The sequence below is a fragment of the Leopardus geoffroyi genome, chromosome A1 (genome assembly GCF_018350155.1).
Source record: "Leopardus geoffroyi isolate Oge1 chromosome A1, O.geoffroyi_Oge1_pat1.0, whole genome shotgun sequence".
Lineage (NCBI taxonomy): Eukaryota > Metazoa > Chordata > Mammalia > Carnivora > Felidae > Leopardus > Leopardus geoffroyi.
Window position 1 is genome coordinate 113,517,631 of NC_059326.1, and position 18,729 is coordinate 113,536,359.

An 18,729-nucleotide genomic window follows, 5' to 3' on the forward strand; every position below is an offset into this window, starting at 1 on the left:
GGCAGGTACTGTGCATGCTGCAGAGTTATAGAGAGCTGCCTACAAAGAGGCCTCAATTTCTCTTCCAGAGAAGCTAATTTACATCAAAGTGCACAATTAGTTTAAATTATTGTCCACACTGTCTCCGGCTGCAGTTTATCTCCGACAAGATCTCCTGTGAATTTTATCAGCCTCTGTGTCGTTCAATTACGTGGCTTTATTAGATCCTTGTTGAGTTCACCTAAGCCCTTAAATAGATTTTAGGAAACTGGATTTAGAGTAAAATCACAACATATTGCTTCTTGGGCAGTGATTCCATTTTCCAGAACATGAATAAACATGAACAGGTTCCTCTGGATGCTAGGGATTCAGCATTAAATTGTTTTTAACTCCAAGGAATTGGGCCACTTTGCTCTGGCTTTAATGTTAGGGCATGACTGACCTTCTCACCCATTTGGTTCAGAAGTCCCTAAGGGCCACACCATGAAATATCAATGAGAAAGTTTAAAACAAGCCCTCTGCTATGTCTCTCCCCACCTATGATTTTAAATACAATCCTAATCTTTTGAACTATGTGGTGTGAAACTCAGCAGCCCGGGTTAAATGAGTCCAAGTTAAGGACTGGATGGGGGTGGGGGGGCTTAGCCTCCAATTTCTTAGCTGGATGGTCGTCAATGTGCTCTCAGCTCTATATACCAGCATGTCACCGACACCTTCTGCTGGTCACGAGGACAGGAGAAGAATGAATCTAAGAAGAACCTATCCTCACTGCTGGAGAAAAAAATAACATCCAACCTTCCAACCGTGGTTCATCAGCGCCCTCTTCACATATAGAGCCCAGCTTCCTATCCCTATCCTCGTGCAATATGTTGTACTTGAACATGCTGTTCTAAGACATGGAAGTCCTTGGAAGCTTAGGATGCGTGTCCGACAGGGAAGGACTGAAGCCTAAGACAAGTTCCTTAACTTTAATTTCACTTGCCACATTCCCTTTGATGTCAAAGAAAGGTATGAGTAAGTCTCAAGAGCTGAATATTCCCTAATGATTTCAACCTCCTTTGTAACCGGGATGGCATGTGAATGAAGCATGCTTCTGGACCTTGTCACTTTTCCAGGTTAACTACAATGGCCATTTTTACATATTTCTCAGGGGGGAAAAAAATCACCATTTTAAATACAAAGCCTTTCAGTCATAAAAGCAGGTATGTGCATTCAAATAGTTTCAACTGATTACAAAGGTAAAAAATACTGCCTAATTGCTGCCAAGATGTGAAAGTGCACCTTGAGTGAACACTCGTTATGCAAAGGCAGTCCTTCAGGCAGCCCCTGGCCCAGCAAGGCCAAGCACGGAAAGTGATTCCCTGCACCTGACTGCTTTTGCTCTGCTTTAGGAACGTAGATTGCCTAGGCAAAAGCCAATGAGCCAGGAGCAGATAAACCCATGAGTGTAACTGTTTGGCTAGAGCTAAGAGAAACCCCTATCAGAGGCCAAGGTCATGAACACGTGGCAAACAGGGAAGAACCAGAGCCCAGCTGGGGGGTGGTCAGGGAGCACCGGGGTGGGGCATGGAGGCAGCAAAGTGGAGGATGAGATGCTGGGCGGACAGAGCACCCCGCCACACGGAATGTGCCAGGTCTTACTGGCCCGCACACAAGGCAAGTCCAAGCAGGCAGGGGCGGTATCCATCGATCCGCCCCACGTCTGCGAGGATTTCCAATGAGGCAGCATCTAAACTCAAGTGGAAAAAGCCACAGATAAAAGACGGCCCCTTCTAGAGCTGCACCTCCTGAGAACGTGCTCATCCCTGAATTCCACTTATCAGAAGGACAACTGTCTGTGGCACTGAACCAACACTATCAGCACGAGGGCTGGTCACTTCTCCCGGGCTCAAGACTGGAGACGGGGGGTGAGGAAGAGAAACCACCCCAGCTTGTCTTTTATTTTCTATCTAAATTAATATAGCTATATCCTCTTTACACTGTCCTAAAATAGACCCATGACTTCCGGTGCCGTGGGCAGTTCTGCCAGTTTTCTCAGAGTTACAATTCCCACCCTGGGAACCATGCGTGTCCCCACAAAACCCCAATGCCTCAGTGAATTAAAGAGTGTTCCCACTGCACGGACCCCAGAGTCCCTTCCAGATATCAGCCCAGGGCAGGACTTTAAGAGCCCCTGCCTGTCATCTTCCTTCCAGCCCAAGAAGGTTGTGACCTGGTCAAATTCAGACTGTGGGGGAAAGGCACACGGGATGTGTCAGATCAAACTTGCCAGGAGAGGCGAGCGTGTCCGAGTTGGCCTCTTAACTGGTCATTTTATCATCTAACGAGGAGGCTTTTCAAAATGACTTGCAAGGACCCCAGCAACAGTTAATTTTTAAAACATAAACCTAGATAGAAAGATGCATATCTAAATATAGTCACTTACTAAACTCAGCAACGCCTATTAGTGTATTACGCAGGCTAAGGAATGAAGGTCGGCAGTGTTACCACATGTGTATATTTTACGGGCTCTACTACACAGCGTAATGTCAGGTCCCTGCTAGACAGGGCAGAGAACAGGCTTCCTCTAAATTCTAACCATATGAGGGAAGACTGATTCCATTTTATTGTAGCATTGCTTAAATGAAAATTACCCAACTTTTTAGGGACTGTTAACATCTAGAAGAACCTATCAATTTAAACGGAGTCTCAAACTTGAGCACGTTCACACTTTCATCCAAAATCATGAAACGTCTCAAGGCAGGAGGATAAAGTTACAGGAAGCCAGAATCAAAAGTTAGCATAACAATCACAGTAACAAAGTGACACATCATGGGGCACCTGGGTGGCTCAGTCGGTTATGCATCGGGCTCTTGATTTCAGCTGGCTTCCTGGTCTCACAGTTTCTGAGTTTGAGCCCCGCGTCGGGCTCTGCACTGACAGTGCTGAGCCTGCTTGGGTTTCTCTCTCCCTCTCTCTGCCCCTCCCCCACTCTCACTCTCGCCCTCAAAATGAATAAAGTTAAAAAAAAAAAAAAAAACAGGGGCGCCTGGGTGGCTCAGTCGGGTTAAGCGTCCGACTTCAGCTCAGGGCATGATCTCATGGTCCGTGAGTTCAAGCTCTGCGCTGGGCTCCGTGCTGACAGCTCAGAGGCTGGAGCCTGCTTCAGATTCTGTGTCTCCCTCTCTCTCTCTCTGCCCCTCACCCATTCATGCTCTCTCGCGGGCTCTCTCTCTGTCTCTCTCTCTCCAAAAAATGAGTAAACATTAAAAAAATTTTAATGAATAAAAATAAAAAGAAAGGACACATCATTACCTGTGTAGGATGAGAAAGAAGGCAGTGGTGCTCTTGTTAAAGAAAGAATCAAAGACTGGCAAAGATTACAGTCCCACTTATTTTAATCCTCTGCAGCTGATCAATGCAGGGGGCAAAGACAACTATTTCTCCATTTATCTCAGTAAATATCCTCCTAACATAGAAAAGGATCCTGTAAAATTACTGGCACTCAGGGGTTGGTGCAAAGGAATTTAACTCTGGGTTTTCAACTACTTTAGAGATACTCTGTTTTGATAAACATGCACGGGAAAGGAAGTCTGTTTAAAGTGTATAGGTATACAACACATATTGTATATTATTATACAATTATTATACAATTATTCTGCTCTGTAACTCATCTTCCCATAAAATCGTTAAGCCTCCCTAGCACGAAATGATGCAAAAAATATTCCTGCTAGGGCGCCTGGGTGGCGCAGTCGGTTAAGCGTCCGACTTCAGCCAGGTCACGATCTCGCGGTCTGTGAGTTCGAGCCCCGCGTCGGGCTCTGGGCTGATGGCTCAGAGTCTGGAGCCTGTTTCCGATTCTGTGTCTCCCTCTCTCTCTGCCCCTCCCCTGTTCATGGTCTGTCTCTCTCTGTCCCAAAAATAAATAAACGTTGGAAAAAAAAAATATTCCTGCTATAATTTGAGTGATTCAAGTCTCTTCATCATGGATGATCGTAACAAATTGGAAAGGCTATGGTTCCATCCCATTCTGAATGGGAACCTGAATTTCTCTCTCACTGTCCCAGAGCCCCAAGATGGCGGGTGCAATTTAGCTCAAATATTCCCCAAGGATTTCCCTTTCCAGGAGTGCACATTTCAGCTCCACACAATGTCGACCCAGACTCTGAGGCAGAGATGAGGTGGCAGAACAAAGTGGAAACCACTTATGAAACCCAACTTGCCTTAGTTTCACTTACAAACGTGGTGATGTCATTTATTATCTACCTTACAGCTCCAGGTAGTACAGATCCAAGACACTTAACTCACATGGAACACATCACTTCTCCCTCAGACATATTTCAGCCCAGTTGTTTGCACTCCGCAGTTTCATCTAAAGATTACCTGAGATAATACAAATCATCAGCCTTGCAAATAAATGGGAGCCTCCGCAGTCTCAATCAGGAGTGAGCAACAGGGATTCAAACAGAAGGAAGGAAGGTGAAGGGAGGGCAGACAGCCTCTGTGGCGTCATCTGTGGACCCGCTGCGGGTAAATGCAAAAGGGAGAAGAAGCACTCCCCTGCAAGGTCAGGCAGACTAAAGTGGGGTCTGCAGATCCCGGATGGGGTAGATCCCCAGGTACTGAACCCAAAAGCTTGACAAAGAGATTAAGGGACTGTAAGCAAACCGCTCACCAAAAGATTCAGCGCACCCTAGTTCTGTTAATTTTCACACCACTTGACTGGGAATGTTAGGAGGAAGGGCTGGTCGGCACGTGGAAAGAATGTCTCTAAAACGTGCCAGAAGTCACTGGAAAGGTGAGATTCCCAGATGACATCATATAGTGCCTCGGCTGTATAGTTAGACATTTGACCGCAATTTTAACTGGCACGCAATGGCAATTTTTACTACCCCATCTACTGGGCGGTACAAAACATTCCATTTATTTACTGGGAAAGGAGCTGGCTTCCCATACCAGCACCTTATCTCTGTCCAGTTCTCTCTCTGGGCAAGCGACAGAGAACTCCAGCAGGCCTGTCCCGCCCATTCCTGGCAAACAGCCCCACCAGGGAAGAATCCTTCTGAATGAAGTGGCTCCGCTGAGTGGCCCAGCTTGTTTCAGTGACCTGAGGCCCCACCGAGCTTCCCTCCACAGACCCCCACTCATGAGAACCGTGTATGCCAGCAAGTGGGAGCTGTGTGCATGAATGCATTTCCACGTGAACGTATCACTGCCACATACCTGAGCCTAGCCTACCTCTGGGCAGGGAACGAAGATCAGACTCACCTGCATATTCCCCCAAGGCATCACTCAAAAGCACACAATGAATCCTACCTAAATCGTGTAAAATAGAAGGAAGCTGCTCCAGCTTTAACATCTTTGTGTTCCTGTGAAAGTCCCATAACCGTTACTGGGATGCGTGTAAATACAGGTGAGTATATGTTTATACAGACACTCTAAATCACTTTCTTCCTGAATAGAGCGATTCTTTGATAAATTGGTTTGACATTTGGTATAAAGTCCTGCAGGCCCTAGACAAAATGATTTAGAAAATAACAATGTCAGTTGCTCTGCTCTTTCAATAAATAACACACCAGTAAAACACAGATAATAACTGACAATCATACTTGTACTATAACTAATGAGAAAAGATAAAGCAGCAAATGGACTGTTTATATGCATTTGATAAATTGCATCCCCTGGATATACCAATGAAAAATAAATGTGTGCGGTGCTGGTTCACTGAACTAAAACAAATATTTACCACTGAGATTTAGGCTTAAGAATGAAATTTACATTTTATTTGGCAACTATTTGGATGCTATGTCTACATACAGTTGAAAAGTCAAAAACCTACCTCAACTTCCTGAGTACGAAAGCATTATAAATGAGAAAAAAAAAAAAATAAAAGAATCAAACAAGAGGAAGGAATGTAAACATTTTCGATAATTGCATCAAATTTTCATATTATCATAACATTACAAAGATCATATGCAGATATTTTCTGTTAAGTCACCAACCATCATACCTTTGAAAAAGTGCCATCGTTCATCAAGTTCATGGGGAAAAACATTAGGTTACCGGGTAGAATAACACAAGTGGGGAAAAATCAGAGTGTGCTCTAGTGATCCATGTAGTTATTGCAGACCAGACAGCAAAATCATGATTAAATCCCAACATTCAGTCATGATTACTATCTATGAGAATTGCAAGTGAGTAATTTCCTATGACACTGGTCCAAAGGGTGAAATTCGGTAAAAATCTTGAGATGACATCAGAGATCAGAAGTAACAGACCTTCTACATTTCTGCAAAGAAATTCTCCTGCCTTACAGCTCCAAAATAGCTTGAAGGGGTCTAAAACCTGAGAAAGACATGAATTTAGGTCTTAGAAACAGGTAATATGAGTAAGACTGTCATGGCGCCTCTAGCCAATTAAAGGATGACAGCCACCACGGAAGAGTTCCAGCTTCCTCAGGACTTTCTATGTCTCCCCATCTGTCCATCCAATCTGAGGCTGTGGGAAGTGACCCACTGTCTTGTTCATTTCTCAGTGAGAAAAACCAAGTCTGAGATTGCTTCCCAAAAGTATGGTCTGCAGTGGTTTTTGTTCTGGGATATGAATGGGTCTATGAGGCTATGTGTGTATTCGACCAAGCCAAAGGACGTCCCCCAGACTCAAAGCCATCCCTATCCCTGACTTTATTAACAATATTATCAAAATACTTGTGCTAACCACGAACCGCCTTCTGAATACCCAGGAGAGAAACAGCCAGAACTATGGAGGCAAAGGCAGAGGAGACAGGATAAAACAAGACCGGCTCTGATGCAGATATGGGTTTAAATTCTTTCTCTGGCACTCATTGGCTGTGTGGCCCCTGCACAATCACTCAGCTTCCCAAGAGTCACACTTCCCTTATCTTTCTCTTATCCGCATCCACCTTGAAGGTGGCTTTCTATAGGACTGTACTGTATAGGACAAAAAAAAATCCATGCACAAGTGGACTCACACAGTTCAAACCCATGTTGTTCAAGAATTAACTCTAACAGGTATAAAATTTCAGTAATGTGACTTCTGGTGCATCTGAATCTTACCAATTAGGCCCAAGTGAAGGGAGGCCAATTGTACCCGGTAACAATAATTATCAAGTCTTTTAAATGCATGTAATTTTATTAGTGTCACGTACGAAGAGGAGCTTAGAAAAATAAAAAATCAGTGAAATTTGAAAACTTGAGTTCCAGGCATGTCTCTGTTTCAAGGTCAGGCTTATACTCTCTAAGATTCAGCGACCCCATCTTAAAAAAAAAAAACAAAAACAAAAACAAAACAAAAAAAAAAACAAAGGTAATACACCACAGAGCTGTTTGTGCATCGAGTTTTGAACCACTATTAAACATTACATTTAACTCAATTAAAGTTTCTATTGTAAGTAACTATATCCTGATAAGGAAATTGGGCAAGCTCTGGACAGGTGACATTTCCATGTCATCACTGTATGGATGGAAAAAACAGACAGTGTTTGGCACACCAAAATGAGGCCCTTGCCATCTTGTGGCATGTGAGCCTTTACCTCAGAGAAAATACCAGTTATACACAGAAAATACCATGAGGCCTACCTTTGTCCAAGTAGCACAAATTCCAAGTTGAAGAGTTCTGTGAAGGCCACTCCTGCCACATCCGTAGGCTGTCCAACCATGAACAGCCAGACACTACCTTCTAGACTATAAGGTACAGCTATTAACTATCACCTCGCCCCTTCTCCCGCCCCACCCATCCTGCGCGGGAGGCACGACTGGGGACAGTAGACATGGTCATCCTCCTTGCTGACCACTGGACTCACTGGAGGGCTTTCCCAACACAGATGTTTTAGCCAGGAGCACCCGCATCACTGGTCTGGGCTGTGGCCTCCACAGGGGGGACAGTTTTTGGTTTTTTTTTAAGTTCCCCGGATGATTCTTTAGCCCTCAGGGGCTAAAGGAAGCCACACATCAACTCAATCACAGTAAATGAAGGATGACTCAGGAATAGTCTGGCCCACAAAGGTAGCACACCAGATGCAGCCCATCAAAGGCCTAACTCTGCCAACATCCAGAGCTTTCCAGAGTTGACTCTTCCAATCCCAGGCTAACCCCTCAAGGCGTCCCCAGCTCCATATACAGCACGCATGTCCACTGGCTGCCCAGGAAAGAACCCAGGTCTCAGGTGGGACTCCTCTTCCTTCTTTTTGTTGTTCAGGCAATAACTTCAAGGGAGGGGGGGAGGCAATAATGGGAACCTGGGACTAGCGAGGTGACACTGGTGGGTCTTGGGTTGATCAAACTGTACAAGAGACCTGCAGGTGGGGCTCTGCCCCACACCCTCACCCCACATATATTCATGCCTGAGTCACCTGCAAGGAACAAGCAGCCTTCGGGACTTGGCTCACCACAGCTGGGTTCAAAGTCAGGCCTTGTAGCAAATTGAAGTTCACATCAAAAAGTTCAAATCCAAAAAAAAAAAAAAAAAAAAAAAATCAAAGAGTAGTATTACTATTAATTGTACACTAATAATGGCCGTTACTATTTGTGAATGGGCACAAGGTGCCAGACACGGCGCTAATAAGCCCTATGTTTTATTTCACCTAACATTTACAATAACCCGCTAACATAGGGGCAATGAGGACCCCTGTGAGGTAGCTGGGGAAATAGGAGCTCAGAGTGAGGAAATTATTACATAAGATCGTGCAGCTAGTAAGGGGCAGAGGAGAATGTGAACTCACTTTTGCTCAAGTCTAAAGACCATGCTCTACCCACCAGATGACGCCACCTCAGTGCCACCGTACGAAGGGAAGAGCACAAGGTATGTATGATGGAGACCCTACAGAGGGGCTGGCAACCCTGGGAAGAGGCCAGCAGGAGAAACCAAGGGATGGGAGATGAACACACAGACCAGAGGCCTTCAAGAGGCCCTCTCTACTGCTGCCATGAACTGTGTGTATCTGAAGCCTCAGGTTTCCCATCTGTGCAATGGCAGGAATAAACACCTGCTTTACAAGGTCTATGTGAGATTGGATCGCAAGTCCGTCCGTCATGCGCGTGGATCCAAGAGAGGAGGGAGGACACCCTGACTCCCTGATCCACCCCTACTCAAGACGCTGGCCGGGGTTTCAGAACCATGGCCATGAGGCCTGACAAAGCAGCCTCAGAAGCCCTCCGCCTTTGTGTGCTCTGGACTGAGTGCTCACACCTGTCTGCCACCAGCACTCCCTGGGGCCCGTTTCAAAGTGAAGTATCCAATGCAACATCAAGGCACAGCATGGAGGAGGTGGTGGCTTTGGCACCAGCCATCTCTCTAGGAAGCCACGGCTACAGACTTTGCATGAAATTTTCATTAGCTGCACAGCTAGGCCTGCTACACTTCCTCCCAGCCCTGCCATTCAGCCTCGGCTCTTCAAGGGAACATCTGGGAAGCGTAGCAATGAAGACTCCCTTCGCTGTGTCCCCAGGTGTCCTAGCAGCCACCCTGCCCACCCTCCTGTGCATCCTGAGGCTCTGGTCCTCGGACCACTACATAGCAGATACTCCCCGGCAAGAGAGCCCCAGAAACAGATCTGGTCAACGTCTTTTGTCCATGCCAGTGGTGTCAGTGTCGGGATCTGAGGGTACTCATCTGAGATTTACAACTTCTGAAGTTACATTCCCCCATGGTACGAGGTAATCAGGGCAGGCAAGCCTGGTGAAAAATGGATCCACACTCCGGAGCCACAATTTACCTCTACAGTCACCGACAAGGCTTCCATGGAGAAGGGCGGGTGCCCCCTCTCTAAGGTTCCAGCCATTGCGAAAACTGGGGCTCACCAGAACAACCCTCTGAAACCGAAGACCCCCATAGGACCCACACTCCCAACAGCCGCTGGGTCCAATGAACACATGGTCATGGAGACAAGCTACCTTTCCCCTCACTCAGCAAGAGCTTATGCAATGCTGTGAAGGATATGACAGAGCCTCTCAACCCCAGCATGCCAAAAAAGATGCTCGGTACACTCAGGAGACTTAGAGAACCAGAAAGCACTGCAGCCAGGCTCCACGCTTGGGAACCTGGTCACTGGACCTCTTGGTCCCAGACAAGATGTATCTATGTCAGGTGACAAGATGGAAAGCCCAGAGACACTGCAGGAGAGCAGCCCTCATACTAAGAGCAATGTGCATTGAGTCCCCCAACAGGGGTCCAGCCCTTGTTTTGTGGGATCCATGTGCAAGTCTACTCCATGAACATACGGCTGTCCCATTCCTCTGCAGGGAAATTCCTACAATCTGGCCATGCTCATTTGGGGTCTGGAGCGCCCGCAGAGACAGAGGAAAGGTGAAGCTGCCAAAGAAACTGGGGCAGAGATGCAAGGACCTTGATGCCTGAGGAGACATGCAGATTTTAAGGCATTGAGGAACCGCTGGAGGGCTTCCTTAGAGGTGGATTCCATCAAACTGGTATTTTCTAAACCATGCTGGGCTTACTCTGTGTGGGACAAATTAGAGGCAGTCCAAGTGAAACCAAGGACACTAGAGCCCTCCAAGGCAAAGTTATCAAGTGACATCATGTACATGGTAACAAAACACACGTTCAATAGACATTTATTTCTTGTGGAGGAACACTTTGCTGGCAGAAACCATCGTAATACCTTCGTTTTTACGCTCTTTTTCTATGTATTCTTTGGGGAAATAACAGGAACGTTGATAATAATGCTAGTCTCTTCCAGTTCCAAAATTCAGTGATTCTAATTATGTCAAACAATCAACTGTGCCTGAAAGCTCTATATAAATAGAGTAGGAGCAATTTTCGCAGAGTAGCGAGACTACTATTGAGACTATACTAGACTATAATGTACTAGAGGAATCGAAGATGCAGCAAAGCAGTGAGCTGCCTTTGCTTTGCTTTTTATTTTTGGTTCAAATGGAAGGACCGAATATGAACACAAAGAGTAATTATGTCCTAGATCTTTAAAAATCCTCTTCCTACGAAATAACTTGTGAGCATTCAAGAAAGAGTCCAGTTGGATTTTTTTTTTCCACATGATGCTCAGAGGTACTGACACAGAAGCTCTAGCAAAAAAAAAAAAAAATGTCCAAGATCAAATTCTTTAGCTCAGCTACCTTTTCGTGTGAAGGGGAGACTTCCGGAAGAAATCACGTAAGAAGACAGGAAGAATACAGAAAATCAAGAAGCAGTCCGAAGGGCCCAACAAGCAAGGGTAGCTACTTCATCCACTCCATCACTACACCATCTCGGGGCCCAGAGCCCACCTCCTCAGAGGCCTGGGAAAGAAAAACAGGAGCCATGGCACCAACACACATGTATCAGGACTATGTGGCTACTATGCTGGAGCGGTGTTGGGTCCTGTTGGTTAAAATCGCCTTCTCAGTCAGCCAGTTGCATGGTCACATTTTCTAGGTATCTCAACATCCTTAAGTAGTGTCTATGACCCACAGGACGAAGGAAAGAGAAAAATATAGAAAAGTGCGGGGGGAGGGGAGTGCCTGGGTGGCTCAGTCGACTAAGAATCTGACTCTTGATTTCAGCTTGCAGTTAGTGAGATTGAGCACCGCGTCGGGCTGTGGGCTACTAACGCGGAACCTGCTTGGGATTCTGTCTCCCCCCAATCTCTGCCCTTCCCTTGCTCATGCTCTCTCTCTCTTTCTCTCTCTCTCTCTCTCTCTCTCTCTCTATACATATATAGAAAAGAAATACAGGAAAATCAAGATGGTTATAATGGTTGGGGGAATATGAAGTTGCTTATACTTTATTAGTTATCAATTTAAAAAACATGACATGGGGGTACCTGGGTGGCTCAGTCCATTAAGGATCTGGCTCTTGATTTCAGTTCAGGTCATGATCTCACAGTTTGGAAGTTCGAGCCCCACATCAGGCTCTGGGCTACAGTGCAGGGTCTGCTTGGGATTCTCTTTCCCTCTATCGCTGCCCTTCCCCTGCTTGCACTCTGTCTCTCTCAAAATAAAATAAACTTAAAAAAATCAACATGACATGAATTACTTCTTGTATTTGTATGTTGTCTACTCACTGATCTGTTTACTCATTCATTCATTCAAAGTTCTATGGAAGAGGGAAAATGAGGACAGCATCACTCAACCATTACAGGCAGAGAAACGCTAGTGCACAGAGAGGTAAAATCATTTGGACATGAATTCACACAGCACTAAAACGTGCAGTAGAAGATCCATGTAGACCAACAGCTTGGGCTGAGAAATGTACCCATGTCCCAGACAAAGGAAGTAACAGTGAAACGCTTCTTGGGCCATGACCAAGGCCAATGAGTAGGAACATTCCATTCCGATGGAATGGATCCTGAATGGAACCACAAAGCCTTATCAGTAGCCTGTTTCTGGGCTGGCACATAGGGTCGCCGTTCATTTATTCCTTTGTTCTGGCATTTCAGCTACCCTGTAAGGAATGAAAGACCTAGGATTCACAAGGGTGTGACCCTCAGCTCACTCACAGTGCACAGCCCCTGGCAGAAACACGAAGGACAAGGGCCCAGGACTCAGAGCAGAAATCGCACATTTACCCATGAGGCAGTGACGGCTCCGGCTCTGACACCTAAGCCAAATTGTGGCTCGATTTACTAAGGTATCCGAGGCTCAGACACCTCATCTGATTTACCAGCAGGACACACAAATCACAGCTAGACTTGGAGGCACCTCGTCAGCACTGCCTGCTGGAATTATTTGCGAACAAGACCGCGCAGGTTATTTTGGTGTTACCCATCAAAGCCTCCGAGCTCCTTTCTCACATCTCTCTTTTCACGAAATTCAGCTCTTAACCCAGCTTGGAGCTGAACTCAATGGTTCTGCTTCCCCATCAGAAACGCACAAAAGCATAAAAGCCTATGGCAGTTTCTTCACCAGGAACTTCTCTTGATGTCCCCACTGCCACTGCCTAAGTGATTCTGGGCCAGCGATTCAACCTTTGCGAACTGCAGTCCCCTCACCTGTAAAATGAGGGCAAAGGTGCCCACTCCGCAGGGTGGACTGGAGGGGTCATCTGAGACATACATGCAAAACGCCCAGCACGTAGCTTGCACCAGAAGATGGTAACTACATTTTCTAATTGACCCCTGCGCGTCCTGTGCTCTGAGCCGAAAATAGGGTTTTCGAAATAGACTGCTGGTGGACTCTGGATCAGGAGACTGGTTATACTGCCATCCTGACTCTGAGGAGATTGTGAAGCAATGAAATCTGGGTGATGGCTGCTTTGGAAAAGCAGAAGCCACGGCTCTATGCGAAAGTGTAAATAAAATGGCACTTAAGTAATCACATTACTCACAGCTTAATGCATGTGATCCAGAGCTTCAAGCAAGCGTGTGCGTGTGATGGATTTCTCATTATCTGTTGGCTGCCACTGCAGTCCATCCAACCGTCTGCAGGCGTCCTGGCTGGGAACGTCTACATGAGCTCCTGATGGGACCCACACTCCTCGCTATCAGTAGGAACAGACTGAGCAGGAAGGAGGCGATGCCTTCATAATAAGGTGATAATGCAAACAGACATGTGTGCTTGAGGGAGAGCTACCAGGGTCTAAGTCAGCGATTAAAGGTACGTTCCTCAGTTCGCAGGGGCTCCTAAAAGAGTTTGGGCCGGAGGAAATTTCTAGCGTAATCCTCCTGGTCCCATCAGGTGGGGATGGAGCCTCCTCGGATGCCAAACATAGCCTACTCTCGACTTAGCAGTGTCGAGCACCAAACCAAGCACCAAAAGAAGGAGCCAGGAATGCTGCACTAAATCTACCTCCTTCGTGGGGGTAGGGAGGGCCTCTGAAATCCCAGGGGTCTCCCTTTGCCTAGAACTGCCCTGAAAGCGGTCACGAACTAACTGGAGTATGCTAGGTCCTTAGACCATTTATGCTCCGGATAAATGGAGAACCTCCAGAAAAGCTACTTCAGAATCCAATGGCAACATTAAATCTAAGTTCACCGAGGCACCTGCCACCTTTCCCCAGGGAAAAAGCTCCCTAAACATGGGTATATTTGATTGAGGCAAGGCTTGTCCTAAGAGGCTCTGCCCTTCCTGCCTCCACCTCCCAGCAGGGCTTCTGTGCCCTCACGGACTCCCCGCCTCTGCTTGCACATGAAAACTTGCTCCTGGACCCTTCCTTCAGAGCCATGTAAAGAGGACTATGAGAGCTCCCAGACCATTCATATTCAACAAAGGATCCGAGCCTGAGGTGCCAAAATCCTGCCGTCTGCCAAAAGAAAGGCGAGGAATATTTGGGGAGAGGGTCTCGGCTGCCCCCTGAATTTACAGCATACCCGTCAGCCTGGTCCCAGTAAGTGTAGAAGGAGAAGAGGATGAAGAAAGCAGGGAGAGGGAAAGAGAATAAAAGTCTGCAAAGAGTCTTGAAGGGAAAACACCAGGAAAGGCAGCACTGGCAATGTGAGAACACTTTCTCCTACAGATCCAAAATGGACCCAATGGATGGTAGCACAAGAACCCGGGACCTAGGGAAGTGCTGGCATCCTGCACCTCTAAAGGAGGGAGGGGAATTCAAGAAAACAGCAACTCGAGCCTGTGTTCGGCCCACAGCGGGAAATAGCATACATCTACTGAACATCGACTGGCAGCTGAGGACCACACTCTACGCTGATTATTCCTCATAATGATCCCGATGACGTTGCAAGGATGGAGATGTCCGTTACCTTTCACAGCTAAGGCTCAAAGAGGTTACGTAACTTGTTTGAGGTCACACAGCAGGAAGCAGCAGAGCAGGGTTTCAAATCCAGCTCTGCCCGACCACAGAGCCCTGGGCTCTTTTCCATGCGCCACGATCACCCAGTGCCCCCCCTCCCCCCCGAGGGCTGAGTATCTCACCAAGCCCTAGACCATCAGCTCCCAGAGGGTGGACGCTACTGGATCCAGCTCAGACCTGAGCAACCAACAGAGACTCAGAACAGCTATGGGTTGAATGAGAACTGGTATGTGAAGACATTATGACTTTCTCTGGCAACTAGCAACTTCACTCTTTTGAAGACAAAGGCCCACCCTGGATAAAGCCCAGGGAAGCTGAGCCTCTAGGGCTCAGATCTGGGTGGAGGCAGAGTATGGGAAGAGAGGGGAGAAGAAGTGAAATCTCAAGAGACACCCTGGATGGGTGGCAGGGAGAGGCTATGCTACTGCACCACACCCCTTCGTGGCTGCTGGGCAAAGCCGTGGTTCCGAGGATGAAGCAGGAGCCTGGCCAACAAGAGGCACAGCATCCAAGCAGGTTCCAGGAAGGGCTCGTTCGCATTCGAAGTGAGACCACCTTGTGAGGTGCACAGGTTTGCAGGCTGATCCGTCAATCACTCCAGACTAATGTGCCTCTTCCCCCAGCTGTAGCATAAGCTCAGACCTGACCCCGCAGCCCAGCAGACCAGGGGTGGCTCCCAAGGAGTCATTATGCGAGCACACACGCCTTCGCAAACCCAGGGTCCGCATTAGTAAAAATTAGATGCAAATGTGATAGGGGTCATGGCTCGCCTTCCTGCTGGCCCTTGCCTGCCACACAACAATGATGCCCAAATGACAGAATCGGAGAAAATACTTAATAAATTATGGCCACGCACTCAAGCACAGCAGCCCAGACCTTTTGTGCTTATTAACACGGTCTCTCTGCTCTTTAGAGGACCGCAGTATTCTTAAGTCTTTTGCAACTAAAAGGTACCTGGGAACATAAATCTTCCTCACTGCAATGTGAACAACTCCCGTAACAACAACGGCAGTTCATTACCATGCCATTTTGGGTTCTATTTCTCCAAGAAAATAAATTACCAGTTTAAAAACTATCAGAAACATGTTCCACTAATACTCAGCTTAAACATGATTATTTATTAGAAAGTATTGGAAGCTACTCACACCTGTGGTAACCATAAGCACATGTGGTCCTCAGTGTGTTTTATATTTAAAGGAGGGAAAAATACATAAAACAAAAAGTGGTACAGATTTCCATTTAAAAAACATTTTTTAGTGTTTATGTGTTTTTGAGAGAGAGAGAGACAGCACAAGTGGGGGAAGGGCAGAGAGAGAGGAAGACACAGAACCCAAAGCAGGCTCCAGGCTCTGAGCTGTCAGCACACAGCCCAACGCGGGGCTCGAACTCAAGAACCGTGAGACCATGACCTGAGCCAAAGTCAGAAGTTTAACCGACTGAGCCACCCAGGCACCTTTAGATTTCTGTTTTTAAACAGGTCTTTATTTTTTTTAGGCCAGCTCTGGCCTCTGTGGCAGATCTTGGTGATGGACCAAATGCTCAGGAAGGGAAGAACCGGGCAGGCAAGCGATGGGAGAGGGGAAAACACACCGGGTACAGTGGCTACCCTATGCCAGGTGGGGCTCACCCCTCCAAACTAGGGCTCTGCAAACCTTTTCTATAAAGGGCCAGAAAGTAAATATCATCTCCCTTTGTGGGCGAGACACATACTCTTGTCGTAAAAGATGATAAGGTTAAAAACTAGGTATTTTAAAGGAAGATGTACATACATTCTATTCAGTTCAACAGACGCTTATTTGACTCTCTTGGTGATGATTATCTAAGGGCTTATTACAGGAGGCGAGGAGCAGCCGGAGAGTTTCCTTACCATCCTGAAGTTCCATCCTTAACAAAAACAGACTCTGTAATCCGGAGGCAAAATGGAGGAGACTCACTGTAACAACTTATCAGATGCTCCGGTGAACTCCTTGGCCACAGTGCTCCTGGCTGCTGCCTCCAAGGCCATCACCCCTCCCCCACCCACACGTTAGGGCAACCTACAAAGGCCTCACACAGCCATCATGATGTCAACAGTTTCGGTCCAGATTTCCCCGGCAAAAGACAGCTGCGGCCCAGCCATGAGACCACCCATGTGCACTAAGCCACGTACTCTACCTCCTGGGCTCAGACTTTTTGGTCAAAACTTGTCTCTAGCTGAGGTTCTGGGACACAGAGGCCTGCTCCTGTCTGAGCATTTGGTGACACTTCCCTGGAGTGATAGCACTGGCAAAGAGTTCTTAAGGACCCATGAGACTTCTCCCACAACCTACCCAACTGGAAAAGGAAAAAAAAAAAAAAAAAAAAAACACTCATAATTGTCTTCCTGAGACCGCTGTGGGTGAAAATTTAGTTAAATTGTTGGAAATTAGCTAACCAGGGAAAGAAACTGCATTTCCTTCTCTTTTTTCATCTCCAACTCCAAGGACAAGATTCCTCTCAGATGCCCCTAAAAGTTTCTGCAATTGTCTCTAGACAGGCACTAGTGAGGAGAGAAAGTAAATTGCTCTCTGCAATTACTAAGCTTTGAACTCCCTAAACAGCCAATCTTCATGCTGCCATTGTAGTCGTGTCTACGGACGGCTGGTTCAGGCGAGGGCAATCATTCCCAGAGCCCTCCACTACTGCTAAATGTTCAAAAGGCAATGTGGAAAATTACCCAGAAAACAGCTGTTTATGCTTTAGGCAGCTCCTACATGGGGAGAGAAGCAATGGGCGGGTGGAAGTCAGAAGCCATAAAATTGCGAAAATACTATTTTCAAGTTAAATGTGAAGGGAAGTCCCTTTGCGAGAGGTAATCAATAGTCAAGCGGAAGCCAAAAGGACAAGACTTCCCGGTTAAGGAGAGAAGGCAAGCGGTTAAGAGTCACCCCCAAATAACAAGTCACTGAGCTACAGCAGGCCCCAGAGAGTGAACTCACTGCCTGTTATGGTCACCGGAGCACTCAAGGTGCCTCACCCAGCAAGGGGAACCGGGCCCAGCCCCCAGATGCTGTATGATTTTCTCCTCCCATGCACACAACTCTACAACACAGAGGTAGCTTCTAAATCATCTGTAGTAAATTGTGCTACTGAAGGCACAGTGCTGACATTCTGAAAGGCCAGGTAATGGCAGCTGTGATTCCCCTCCAACCATAAGCCAAGAATCTAAGAGACGTGGAAACCCTTGGATACACCCAACCCCGACTCTGTTCCAAGTCTTGCCAATAAGCCACCCTCAACATAGAGGCTCAGCACGGTATCCTGAGTCCTATTCAGAGCTTCCCATAGGAGGGTCCTACCTCCCTAACCAGGCCAATTCCCACAGGCATAGTTGTGAGGATTCGATCAGTAGGCTGGAAACTAAGAGTCTTCAACTAATGAACAGAAAGAGAAGATCTGGAAGCAGCCAGAGATTCTGATCTTGGACTCTCTGAGGTTTTGGAGACCAGGCAGTCATTAGATGCTAAGCTTGGACACCAGGCTACATTTAAAAGGGAAATCTGGACTCACAATGATTTTTTACTTCCACAATTCTAGACCAGGTTGTTGCTAGGCATCGAAGTCCAGCACATTTTATCCAAAACCTTAAGGTCCTCCTGAGTGCACGAGGGGAACAAGATGCAATGACTTCCAGAATGAGGAGAAATTGGAAAACTTTCAAAGGTACTGAGGAGGCAATCAGCTTCAAAGATCTATTTCTGAGATGGAAAACTGGGGAAGGAGAAGCTTACCTAAATTTTACATCAGGACTGAACTATTCATAGCAGGAGGCTGGAATGTGGTTTTGTTGGCTTGATCCAAATTGCAAAGAGCAAGGATGCATCTTCATTGGCAGGGTGGCAGGGTAGAGAACTGAGCTTTGGAGCCCAGCAGAGCCACTAGGCATCTGGCCTCCAGCGTGTATTCCCTGTGTGACTTTGGAAAGGTACTGAACCTCTCACTATTCCAATCTATAAACTGAGGTTATTAATGGGGCCAACTCCTTAGACTTTACAGAGTCCAAATGAATAGTAGTCCATGAATATTCATAAACAGTAG

General features: G+C 46.7%; 1 protein-coding gene across 2 annotated transcripts in view; it reads right to left on the minus strand.

The window, feature by feature from the left end:
- Positions 1-18,729, minus strand: part of SPOCK1 (SPARC (osteonectin), cwcv and kazal like domains proteoglycan 1) — a 516,437-nt gene that overhangs the window by 280,174 nt on the left and 217,534 nt on the right. Inside the window, exon 3 of one of the 2 annotated variants that reach the window (XM_045489804.1) lies at positions 5,798-5,806. The exons of the other annotated variant lie outside the window; for it this stretch is intronic. Within the exon in view, the coding sequence (XP_045345760.1) occupies positions 5,798-5,806 (9 nt within the window). The remainder of the gene's footprint in view (positions 1-5,797; positions 5,807-18,729) is intronic. 2 annotated transcript variants of the gene reach the window in all.